Source organism: Prionailurus bengalensis, chromosome C1, assembly GCF_016509475.1.
Source record: "Prionailurus bengalensis isolate Pbe53 chromosome C1, Fcat_Pben_1.1_paternal_pri, whole genome shotgun sequence".
NCBI lineage: Eukaryota > Metazoa > Chordata > Mammalia > Carnivora > Felidae > Prionailurus > Prionailurus bengalensis.
The window spans coordinates 27,747,193-27,758,944 of record NC_057345.1 but is presented as its reverse complement, the minus strand read 5'-3'; the positions used below and the strand labels follow the sequence as shown (position 1 = coordinate 27,758,944).

Sequence of the window (11,752 nt, the reverse complement as noted above, 5' to 3'; positions counted from 1 at the left end):
ACCCCATGGTTGGCAATCCGGTGAGAGAGACTGCCCTCTGCATCCTCCTACAGGGGTCCTGTTCTTGGGTCCTACTTGGGAAGCAACCTATGAAGAAGTCAGGCTTTGAAACCAGGGACATCTGGCTTGTCTCGCCCACTGCCTGGGCCACTTTGAGTGACCAAAGGACAAAATCATGCTCACTTTGCCCTTCCTGGATGAACCAGCTGTGCAGACAATTGGAAGAACTGGAGGAATCTGCCTGACATCTCGGCAGCCTTGTGTTCCTAGCTCCTGGCAGAGCCGATAAAGAGGCACCAGGCTTGAGAAGGTCAAGGGTGGGGTGAAGTGGACAGAATCCAGGGCACAGGAGAGATTTAGGAACCAGTGGTAGGATTTACCAACAATTTTATTGCTGGGAGTTCTGCTGGAAGCTGTTAATAAGCTCCATGACAGTCAAGGGCCAGGTATGTATCTAGATCAGCTAGATGCAAGTGCTGGTTTCCCTGATCCATGTAAACTTACTGCCCAGGAGCTCTGTCCAAAGACATGCTCTCTGGCAAACTGGCTAAATCCCAACAAGGGGAAATGACGCTACTGCTGATCACTTCTGCCCCCCACCCAACCCCATGTGTTAGATAATAAAGGAAAATGCCACAAATGCCCTTCCAAGATCAAAGCTGTCCAGATCCCTCCCGTGTGCCCGAGGAGCCGGGCTTGCCCAACGCTCTGCAGTGAGCTGGAAACCGAGCATCATGGAGGCACCAGCCCTCCACACTCACTGTCCAATGACCTCCCCCAGAGACCCTGCCCCAGAGGTATGCTCCACCCACACTGCAGGATGACGGAGGCAGTGACCTATGCTGCAGTAAGCCTCTGGGTTTCCAATCTGAGCTGTACTTGGTCCTGCTGGACACAGTGGAGCCCCAGCAGCTGTGGCCCTCACAGACTCTTCTGGAAGAGCCGGTGCAGGCTCTGAGCCAGGACGTCTGTCTCCTCGTAGCCCTCACAGCTTTGCTGCCAGCTCTCTGGCACCTGTTCCATCCCATAGTAGGCACCAGCAATGGCCCCGGCCATGGTGGCAATGGTGTCTGTGTCCCCCCCCAGTGAGATGGAGTAGATAAGAGTCCTTTGGAGACTGTTGAAGGCAGAGGGAATCTCAGGGTCAGGCTCCATGCAGCGCAGGAAGCAGTAGATGGCGGTGGGCACAGATTCAAAGGCAGCAATGCCATTCCCTGTAGGGAAGCCAACGTATGGGGACACAGCACTCACCCACTCTCTATGTCCCCAGGCTTCTTCTGGCCACTCACCCCAAGCCAATACTCTCAACTTCAAGCTGGGCCATAATTCAGACCACGGGTTCTAGAATTAGACTACCCAGGTTCAAATCCTGGCTCTCTCTCCTATTAGCCATGGATCAGAAAAGTTCCTTAATGGCTAAGATTCCTGTTTTTGGGATTCGACATCTTGGGCAGAGAGGGAATGAAGTCAGAGACTTTCACAGGGCTAGTGTGGGGGTGAAATGGGCCACAGGTAAAGTCTTCTGCAAGGTGCCCAGAACACAGGACAAGTGCCGTGTAAATAAGCATCAGTTATCAACACCAACTGTCCAAACCAGCAGCCACCTGCCATTTCTGGGGACATTTATCTGTAAGGCTGAAGGTGCTGCAGCCCTAGAAGAGCCATAGAGCAAGAAGGTGCTCTGGTTACAACCCTGCACAGGGACTGCACAGAGCTGGCTCTGCTGTCACAGCAGCCCCAGGCAAAAACACAAAAGCAGGCATGCCTCCAGGTTCCCGTCCTGTCCCCATGCCCAGGCCTAGCCCAGAGGGTGACGGCTGTGTGTGGGGGGGGGGGGGGGGAGGGGTCTACCCACCTAGCTCAGACACCACCTCCTCTCTGGTCACTGAGTCCTGCTCTAGAAGGGCTCCAATCTTCTTCAGTCGGCTGGAGTAGGGACGCTCCTCCATGCCCAACCTGTGGGTCAGGGGTGAGATTTCAGGGAGGCCGGAGCCAGCACGGTAGAGATGGAAGGCAGGGGAAGGGGTGTGGGAGGGCGAGGCGGGAGTGATCAGGCTGACACCCAGCACAGACGTCCTGACAAGAAGTGGGAGAGGGCTAGAAGTGAGTTGCTTTTTTAATTCCCTGGTACCCTAAGGGCCTCAAAGCAGAGTCAAGGCAAATGAGCTCTTCCCATCCCTCCTAAGAGTCTGCAATTCAAGAAGGGAGGTTTCAGGGGCACCTGGGTTAAGCATCCTTTTTTTTTTTTTATGTTTATTTAGAAAGACTGAGAGAGAGAAGGTGGAGGAAGGGCAGAGAGAGAGAGAGAGAGAGGATCGAAGTGGGCTCTGCACTGACAGCAGTGAGCTCAATGTGGGGCTCAAACTCATGAACCTTAAGGTTATGACCTGAGCTGAAGTGGGATGCTTAACTGAACCACCCAGCGCCCCCCCCCCCTTTTTTTTTAAATATGTGAGGTTTTTTTTTTTTCTCAATGTTTATTTTTAGAGAGAGAGAGAGAGCAAGAGAGCATGAGCAGGGAGGGGCAGAGACAGAGGGAGAGAGAGAATCCCAAGCAGGCCCCACGATATCAGCACAGAGCCCAATGTGGGGCTCAATCTCAAAAACCGTGAGGTCATGACCTGAGCCAAAATTAAGAGTTGGATGCTTAATAGACTGAGACACCCAGGCGCCCCAGCACCTAACTCTTAATTTTGGCTCAGGTCATGATCTCACGATTCATGAGATCAAGCCCTGTGTTGGGCTCTGCACTGACAGCTCAGAACCTTCTTGGGATTCTCTCTCTCTCCCTTTCTCTTCTGCTCACACACACGAGTGCACTCTCTCTCAAAATAAATAAATTAACTTAAAATTGTGGCCAGGCCAGAGGACCCCGCAATGCATGCATACCCATAAGCATCCTTCCAGCCTGTCTCCATCCCACATACTCACTCCCTGGCATCCGAGACAGACTGGGCGTCACTCTCCAGCTCTTCCATGTGGCCCAGGAGTTGTTGGAGGAAATGCTCACTGGATGACTCCCCCTGCAAAGCCAGGTGCACAGCCAGGGCCTGCAGGATGGCGCCATTGTAACCCAGGGAGGAGGCGTGTGTCAGCTGGGCTGAGAGCCGGGCAAACTAGGGCAGAGGCAGCAGAGGCAGAAGACTTGCTGTCACAGAACCCAACCTGCAGAGAAGAGGGAGGGAGGGGAAAGCCCAGCAACCAGCCCACCTGGATTACCTTCTGTACGTCCTGGACACTGCTATAGGCCAGCGAGATGCCGGCCACCCGCATGGCACCCCCATTGCCATAGGAGCCTTTCCCATTAAACTGGGCCCGGGCAGGCTCAAAGACATCACGGCACTTGGGGCTCAGGAGCTTCTTGAAGACAGTGACTACTCCAGCACCGTAACCCCGATCAGGGTCTTTCTTGTACTCCTGAGCAAATCTAGGGGAGAGAACGGAGACAGGATTAGGGTTGAAAAGATGCCTGTCAGGGCTGGGAGAGAACGCTGGCTGCTGGGAAAAGAAGATGGCTTAGGGACCAAAGGAGCCTGTCCCAGCAGGGCTGTCACCTCTGGCTTGGGAAGCCACAGCATTACTGTGTCCCGCTGAGGGTGGGGGTCCCAGCATGCACCGACATCATCACTCTGGCCAAGAAGCGCAGTTATTCTGCCCACCTGCTTTGCCTCACCCCAGGCCCGTCTCCCTCACCTGTGAGCCATGTCCACCTCGTCGAAGGCCTCCTTGGCCAGCAGGGACTGCACCAGGGCCCTGGCCATGGCTGTGTCGTCTGTGTAGTACAATGCTTCTGCAGGGACAGGGTGGGAGTGGGGGTGAGATCACACTGCAGGGCTTGAAGGTGGTGGCTTTGGCCTCCTGCCCCCCTCCTTTATTTAAAAAAAATTTTTTGTTTAATGTTTGTTTATTTTTGAGACAGAGAGAGACAGAGCGTGAGCATGGTAGAGGCAGAGAGAGAGGGAGACACAGAATCTGAAACAGGCTCCAGGCTCTGAGCTGTCAGCACAGAGCCCAATGTGGGGCTCGAACCCACGAACTGTGAGATCATGACGTGAGCTGAAGTCTGACATTTAACTGAGCCACCCAGGCGCCATTGTTTTTTTAAAGTAACCTCTACATCCAATGTGGGGCTCAAACTCATGACCCTAAGATCAAGAGTCACATGCTCTACTGATTGAGCCAGGCGCCCCTGGCCTCCCACTTTTATTTGCCAGTTCTAGAATGCCTTAAGTCAGTCTCTCACTCCCAGCCAGTTTCCTGGGCTGCAGGCCTTGGGATTTTTAGCAATTCTTTATTCTGAGTCAGTTATGACCTGCTGACTTCCAAAGGAAAATCTGTTTCCTTCTGCCTGCCCTGACTGTAGCTCTCCTGCACCACCACCCCCACCCTCCAACCCAGCCTATATGTGCAGCAGAAAATTCTTCCTAAAAGCAGACTATCACTTTCCTCAACTCACTCTCCTGCTCCTAACGGCTGTCTGTTGCTTTCAGGATCAGGCCAAATTCACTGCCCTGGCATCTGAAGCCCTTCGTTGTAGGCCCCTTCCCTCATCTCTCTTACATCCCACTGCTCCCCGAAACTTGGAGCCTGGGTCGACCCTCCCTCCACCTGCCCTGCTTCTCCTTCTCGGTGCCCGGGAGTACGGCTCTGGCACTTCTGACTCAGCAACACTGGTTATATGATGTCTCAAGTGGGCTGTGAGCCAGCAAGACTAGGACTTGGTTTTACTGCAGGAGGAGAGGGCTACAGAGAAGGAAGCATACTCCCTGTGAGCCCCCAGCCCCACTCCACTCTGTGTATTGCAAGCCCCCCCACCCCTTTCTCCCTTTCACTCTTAAGGAGGCTCCCATCCTGGCTTCACAAGGAAGAGGAGTCAACAGCCCTCTTAGCCACAGCCACACTCTTTTGTTACCCCTTGACCAAGTGAGTCCCTCTTCTAGTCCATCCAGCCCAGCCCCTCAGGGGACGTGTTCTTCCTCTTCTCTCCTGTCCCCTCAACCCCTCCCTGTGTGGTAGAGCAACACCCATTCTCCCTTTGTGTGGTTCCTGCACCCAGTCTGTCCCCAGGGAGCCACTTCTCTACCATCTTCAGCCCATGTGGTTAGGGCATAAGGTTCACACCACCAACAGCCTCCTCAAATAGCACACCCTACTACTCCTTTGTTCAGGGATGGATAGATGGCCAAGCCAGGCCGAGGAGACGCAATCTGGGATTTCTGCTGGGGCTGCTGCAGACAGACTTCCTCTGCTGGAACTGCTGAGGTCACCCCACGGGGAGGGTCTGCCAGAGCGAGTGAAGCCAACCCGGAAGAATGTGGATCTGAATAAGGAGAGGAGCTGGGTCTTGATGTGACTTGAGCCCCTGGATTTCAGCGCCGCACAAAACCAGACCTACCTCTGGACTTCTCAGTTATGTCACCCAATGAATTCTCTTTCTGCTCAGGTCGTCCTGAGTTTTCTGCTACCTGTATCCAAAAGGTCCTCAAACACCTGCTAACCTAAAATGTTGTCCCTTCATCTTAACATCAAACCAAAGATGAAATTACAAACCATCCCTCCGTCTTATCTTTGCCTCAACCATGGCTCCTGGCTCTCTTTCCCATCATACTAAACCATACTCTTTTTCCTCTTTCTACTTCCTCCTAAATCCATTGAAATCTAACGTCCAGGTTTCAACATTCTACTGAAAATGCTTTTTTTTTTTTTAACGTTTATTTTTTATTTTTCAGTGAGAGAGGGAAAGAGAACAAGCAGGGGTGGGGCAGAGAAAGAGGGAGACAGAATTCAAAGCAGGCTCCAGGATCTGAGCTGTCTGCACAGAGCCCCATGCGGGCCTCAAATCCACAAACCCCGAAATCAGATGCTTAACTGACTGATCCACCCAGGCTCCCCATCGACTGAAAATGCTTTTCGAAACCAGACTTGAACCTCTCTGTAGCATGACACCACTGACTAGTGTCCTCATTTTGAAATTCTCTTGGGTAGTGTCGATACCCATGCCCCCCTGCCTCATTTCCTATCAAACCATTTCGTTCTCTAGCTCCTTTTGCTCCTTCAGCGTTCTGAGTACGGCCCCTTTTTCTTACTGTTCTACATGCTCTCCAAGAATCATCCTCCGCTTGACCTCAGACATGACGCTGGTCAGAAATCTGGATGAGGGAGGACCTGGCTGCACAAGGAGAGCAGTGGAGGGGAGACAGGCTTTATACATACAGCACTGCAAAAGCCTGGGCTAGAGCGAGCTGGGGTGAGAGGAGACGAGTGCAGAAGGCCAAGGGTGGTAGAAAGTGAAATGGAGAGTCGGGGGAGGGCCGGCCAGGTAGGTCACGTTAAAGAGTTTGCTTCTATTCTGAGGATAAGGGAAAATCACTGCAGTGCTTCCTGCGGTGGAGGCCCCCGTAACATCTGTTTCCGAGAAGGGTTCTCCCTGATGTGTGGAGAATGTGATTTGGGAGAACTGGGTAGAAGGAGCAAAAACGGCAGCGGCGTATACACTGGAGCAGGCGCAACGCAGAAGAATGACACCGGGGTTTCAGGATTGCGCGGCTGATTGGATGGTGTTGCCCGGCCGCGAGCTGGGGCGAGACGTGCGAAGCCGGGGCTCGAATTCCGACGCGCTGAGTCCGAGCTGCCTGCGGCTCATCCAGACCCGGCCCCCGCAGCCCCGGGCGGCCTTATCTCCGATGCCAGTCCCTCCCGCCCCGAGGCCCCCGCGGACCCCCGGCCTCCGCGTCCTCACGTGCACCCGGCCCCGCCCACCTGTCCGCGCGCTCCCCGGCGAGCCTGGGTCCGGCTCCAGGCTCTGGACGTGACGCAGGACTGACGTCAGGGTGACGGTATCGTGCGCCTCGTAGAAGGAGCCCACGCAGTCCCCGAGCAGCGCGCCGGCTAGGCAGCCTCGGAAGCGAGAGAGGGAGCGGGCCGCCCCAGCGCCCGCGCAGCCCGCCGCCGTCATCGCCGCCGCCGCCGCCACCGCCATCCGCGCGGAGCAGTCGCCACTTCCGGTACGGCCGGCGCGCGCCCCAGAGCAACGCTTCCCGCCAGCCCCACAGTGCCGCCCAGCGTCCCGGAGCCTCAGCGTCTCTCCGCGCCCACAGCGCCGCCCAGCGGCCCGGAGACGCAGCTCCGGCGTCCGGCATCACTGGTTTGGGCCTGGCCTCCGCTTTTAGCTCCATAATCCCGTAAACGTCACAGACGGGCGGGACGGCCGCTAAAGGGTCCCTGAGGGGAGGGCCCTGAGCCAGACCAGCGGACCACAGCAGCCCTTGCGGCCACTGTCTCCACCCCTCACCTCCCCACCCCGCTCCCGTGGCCTGCTTTTAGGAAGCCTCGCTCTGGGCCCCAGCAATCACAGCCCTACCCAGGGCTGTCCCAGCTCTTGGCTCCATCAGGCCTGCCCCTCCACCTCACCCCCACCCCACCCCGGGCCTCTCCTGGGCATCAGGAGGGCAGGCAAGGGTCCAGCTGGAGCAAAGCTGGTGAGCGGTCACGCTGCTAGAGCCCAGGGGATGCTGGCCTAGTCCAGAGAGGACTTCCCTGAGGAGGGAGGAGGGAAGGAATCAGATTGAGAACAAGGAGCTGGGGGGTGGGGGGGGGGGGCGGGATGATGTTCCTCAGCTTTGCTCTTCCACACACAGGAGGGCCAGGAAGCCTCTCACTCCCTGCTGGCTGCAGCACCAGAAAACCATCTGGACTGAGAACCACCACGTTTATTAGATTCATTCTCTCCACGCCCCCCGCCCCCACCTTCCATCTCCCATCTGACCCTCCCCTCATCCCTCAGCCACCTAACACTACACCAGCTCCAGCTGGCAGCTTTTGAGTGGACTCAGGGTGCGGTTTGTGGTACGGCTGAAGGTGTCCACCTCCGGCACAAACTTCTCAGCAGGCACAGTCAGCTTCCGACGGGTGTCCATGCACTTGGTGTCCAACAGCATAGAGTTGGCCTTGCAGGCGATGTCAGCCTGCAGCCTGGCCAGGTGCTTGTAGAGAGCATCCAGAGCATCCCTAGGGAGGAGGCACAAACAACCCCTCACTCCTGCATGATCCTGGGAGGCCGGGGCAGAGCTCTCTGGCCTTCAGTCAGGAAGACATCGAGGAAGCCAGAAGGCAGCAAAAGGCCCTGTGGGTGGGCGGTGTCTCCCTCCCCCTGCTGCCCACTCCCCAAACTTACTGTGCTTGTGCCAGCTTCTGCTTCAGGGCAGCAATGGTTGCCTCTAATTGGTGAACCTCGTCAGTGAGGCCATGCTGTGCCTAGAGGCAGGGGAGTGGGTTGGGAGGCCCAGATCAGTGTACTCTCCTTGAGTTTGGGTACTGCCCTCCACCAGCACCCCTGCTCCGCCAGAAACATGTGCTGGGGGGTGATCCTGAGGAAGCCTTAGCAGGGACCCCGTGCCCCACTGGGGAGCCCTTGCACCTGGTCCTGGCAGAGTTCCACATTGGGACGGTAAGTTCTGGACTCCAGTCGGGTATGGCAGAGCTTCAGGTTCTGTAGCTTTCTGCGCAGATCCTCCTCTAGGTGCCGGATGTCCTCCTGCAGCTCGGCGATCTCCTCCAAGGTCTGCAGGGACAGAGTGACCGGTCTCCACCAGCTGAACCCACCATAGTGCACCCTGTCCAGGGCTTCCTGTGGGCTCTCATCCCACAGCAGGACATCCGGGCCCCAGGGACTCAACAGAGAAGGCTCACATTCTTCTCCTGCCACCTGAGCTCACTGTATACTTTCTCCATCTCCCGCAGCCGCTTCCTGAAGGCAAATTCTGTTGCAACCCTCTGGGCTTCAAGTTCATTGTTGGTCTGAAGGACAGGGGAGGCAGGGCAAGGGGAGGGTGTAAGCTCATGGCCATTGAGGAAGTTGCTCAGGTGAGGTGATGGCATGCCACATGGCCAACAGGAACAATTGGCCCACCAACTAGCTGTGGGAGAACAGGGTGTGGGGAGTGGCCAGGCACCTCGGCAATAGTTAGGGCGATGGCCTCCCTCAGCTCTACTGCTCCTTTCATCTCAGCCTCTGCCCGGTCCTTGTTGAACTGGCTGAAGTCATCCCACTGCTGCAGGCTGGAGGAGCTGTGGGTGGCAGGAGACACTGGGGTCATACGAGTATGGCCTGTGAGGTGGGGAGGAGAAACTGGGTGAAACACTTCTTACCCATTGGGAACACGCGTGGGATTGACCTTCAGAGAGATGTTTGGGGACTTGAGGTTGAGAGAGAGGCAGCCTCTGTCAATGTCCAATGTCTCCATTTTGTCCCGATGGTCAGAGTTGAGCTGCTGTCGGACTTCCTGCAGGAGGCTGGGGAAGGGCCAGATTCGATCAGGAACCATCCCCCCAAGGTCCCAGAACATAGCCCCCATTGTACTGAAGGGACATGAGGGCTAGGCCAGCTGGGCTGACAGTGGAGCTGCTGCAGCAGAGACATAGACCAGCACAGCTGGAGGGGCTCTCTACGGACAAAATGGTGACACCCACATGCTTGCACACACTCACGGGGACACACGTACGTAGCTACACCCACTGAGGCTCACACACCCACTGAGGCTCACAAGAAGGTACTTGGGGGTGGTGGAAAATAGGCTTCATCTCTCATGCTCCCAATTAGTTGGCAATGGCTGCCTAAAGCCGGGTCACGGGCAGCATTCTGAGACCGTGTCTCAGGTGGTGGAAGGAGTGCTAAAATCAGCGAGTGGTTTCTGCTGGGGGCACAGCAGGGGCAGGAGGCAGCCTGAGAGCCAGTTGCTCACTACCCACAATACATGTTTCACACGTAAGACACACAGCCTTCAAGTGCAGGGGAACATGGGAATGATACAGCTCCCTTACCAGAGCTTCTGGAAGGCCTGGCTAATCTTTTGTTGCAAGGCCTTCTTGGTGCCATCAATGACCTCCACCTCTTTGTGCAGCTCTTCCTCCACAGGATCCTTCACCACATCAATGTCACGCCGACTGTCCCGCAGGGTCAGGCACTCAATTGCCACATCCAGAGGCAGGTTCTTGGCCTGCAGGTTTTGCTCTGTTGATTCTTTCATCTAGAAGGGAGAGGGCACAGGATGCTAGTGGGGCCATCCACTGGGAAGCAGCACTCATCCCCACTTTAGCAGAGGGGCCAGTGGGTGACTCAGATGGACATGCTGCCCAATACTCCCATAACTTTGGGTGCATGGATCCCAAAGTGAGGAGGGTGGGGAGGTCTTTGCAGCAGGGTCCCTGGCTCCCTGCCTGTGTTAGGGCGTCAATCTCAGCATCTAAATCTGTCAGACACTTGTCCAGCGTCTCCTTCCAACGGTTGACCGTATCAATCCTCTCTGCCAGTCGAGTCCTATTGTCATGTTCATCCCAAATGGTCTGGAAGAGACAAAGACAGATAAAGAGGGTGTGGGATTGGGGCTCTCCCCATTGCCCACCCAACTAGGCTCTGGCCTCCAACCTGGTTGTTGGTCTCATTGCGGAGGACCCGGGCCTCTTGGCGGATCTGGTGCGAAGTATCTCGCTGCCGCTCAGCATTGGTGGACAACAGGCGGCTGTTGGTGTGCCAGTCCGGCAACTGGAAGTGTTGACTGGGCTTGACGCTTAGCGTGGCCATGGTGCTGGGATTGAAGGGTCAGAACACCCCAGGCCTGTTCCAATCACCCACCTCTGCTGGAGAGGGAAAATGAGGCTGCAGGAGACCACTCAGGGGATCCTGTTCTGGATCAAGAGCCCAAAGAACATGTTTCTGTCCTTATTGTGCCAGCCCCCTTCCTGCAGGAACCCTGCTTGGGAACAGCCTGGACTCTACTAGCTTTGTGGGAGGTATTCACCAAGTCTCCTCCCACCCATCCATCCATCCACAGGCACAAACTCCTGGACCCTGCAGGTCCTGGAAAATGGTGAAAGGGGACAATGGAATCCTTCAGGGTGTGTGTGTGTGTGTGTGTGTGTGTGTGTGTGTGTGTGTGTTGCCAAATGCTTAGTGGGGCTGGTTGGAGGGAGGGCCGTTAGCAGGAAAAATAGCCCTTAATCTATTCCACCCCTACTTCCAGCAACCAAGTCGTGTGGAACTTTCTTTTGTTGTTTCGCCCCAGCTTTGGGCCAGGACCCTGAGGCTCTAAGAGGAGAAGCCCTGTTCTCCATCCAAGGAGAGGACGACTTAGTTTTGCAGGGAACACAGGTTGGCATTAGAGAGTTGGGGCGGGCCGGGGGTGGGGGGGGGGTGGGGTGTGTGTGTGGCTCCCTCCCCATAAGGTCGTCCCACCTCCAACCTCCGCCTTTTGTGGGAGGAGGAAGGGAGGGTGTGTGAGGGCTCGGATTGGGAGGAGCCGGGGTCTGTCTAGGTCCCAGCCCAGCCCTCCCACCCCCCCCCCCCCCCCCGCCCCGTATGTTCATCTTTGGTTTGAATTAATACCCAGGAGCAGGCATCGAGAAAGGAGGAGGCGGGGGACAGGGAGGGAACTCGGCTTGGGTGAGAGCCCCCCCTACCCGCCCCGCTACTAGTCCTCTCACCTCCAGCCCTGTTCGCACTTCCGCCTCGCGTCCCAAGCGCCTCCGTTCGGCGCCCCCGGTTGCTAGGCACCCGCCCTCCGCGCTCGCCTTACCTACACTGGCTGTTAGGTTGGCCGTCGCGGGGCGGCTCCGAGGGGCGGGAGGCTCGAGAAGTAGGACAGCGGGGCCGCAGGGCTGGGGCGGCCGGCGGGCATCGGGGGTGGGGGGTCGAGAGGAGGGCATCACGATATCCCGTTTACTCCATTTACACGTTAAACATTTATATTTTGATAAA

General features: G+C 56.4%; 1 protein-coding gene and 1 long non-coding RNA gene across 3 annotated transcripts; one reads left to right on the top strand and one right to left on the bottom strand.

Annotated features, from left to right (window-relative positions):
- Positions 1-370: 370 nt before the first annotated feature.
- On the bottom strand, positions 371-7,027 carry ADPRS (ADP-ribosylserine hydrolase). The gene is made up of 6 exons (XM_043574480.1): positions 6,760-7,027; positions 3,694-3,790; positions 3,220-3,427; positions 2,932-3,116; positions 1,856-1,956; positions 371-1,214 (listed from the first exon to the last, which is right to left on the bottom strand). Exons 1-6 carry the CDS (start codon positions 6,977-6,979, stop codon positions 922-924), a joined length of 1,104 nt encoding a protein of 367 aa, XP_043430415.1. The 5' UTR covers positions 6,980-7,027; the 3' UTR covers positions 371-921.
- Positions 6,915-10,706, top strand: LOC122480278. 2 transcript variants are annotated; one of them, XR_006296542.1, is made up of 2 exons: positions 6,915-7,004; positions 7,638-10,706. It is a non-coding gene; the product is annotated as an uncharacterized LOC122480278 (long non-coding RNA). The 2 variants fall into 2 exon arrangements; XR_006296541.1 differs by lacking the exon at positions 6,915-7,004 and adding an exon at positions 7,193-7,478.
- Positions 10,707-11,752: the final 1,046 nt, after the last annotated feature.

Coding starts and splice junctions, on each gene's coding strand:
- ADPRS (XM_043574480.1), bottom strand. CDS start 6,979: ATGGCGGTGGCGGCGGCGGCGGCGATGACGGCGGCGGGCTGCGCGGGC. Junction 3,117..3,219: donor GTGTCCAGGACGTACAGAAG/GTAATCCAGGTG, acceptor CCTCTGCCCTAG/TTTGCCCGGCTCTCAGCCCA. Junction 1,215..1,855: donor GGAGGTGGTGTCTGAGCTAG/GTGGGTAGACCC, acceptor GCTTCCCTACAG/GGAATGGCATTGCTGCCTTT.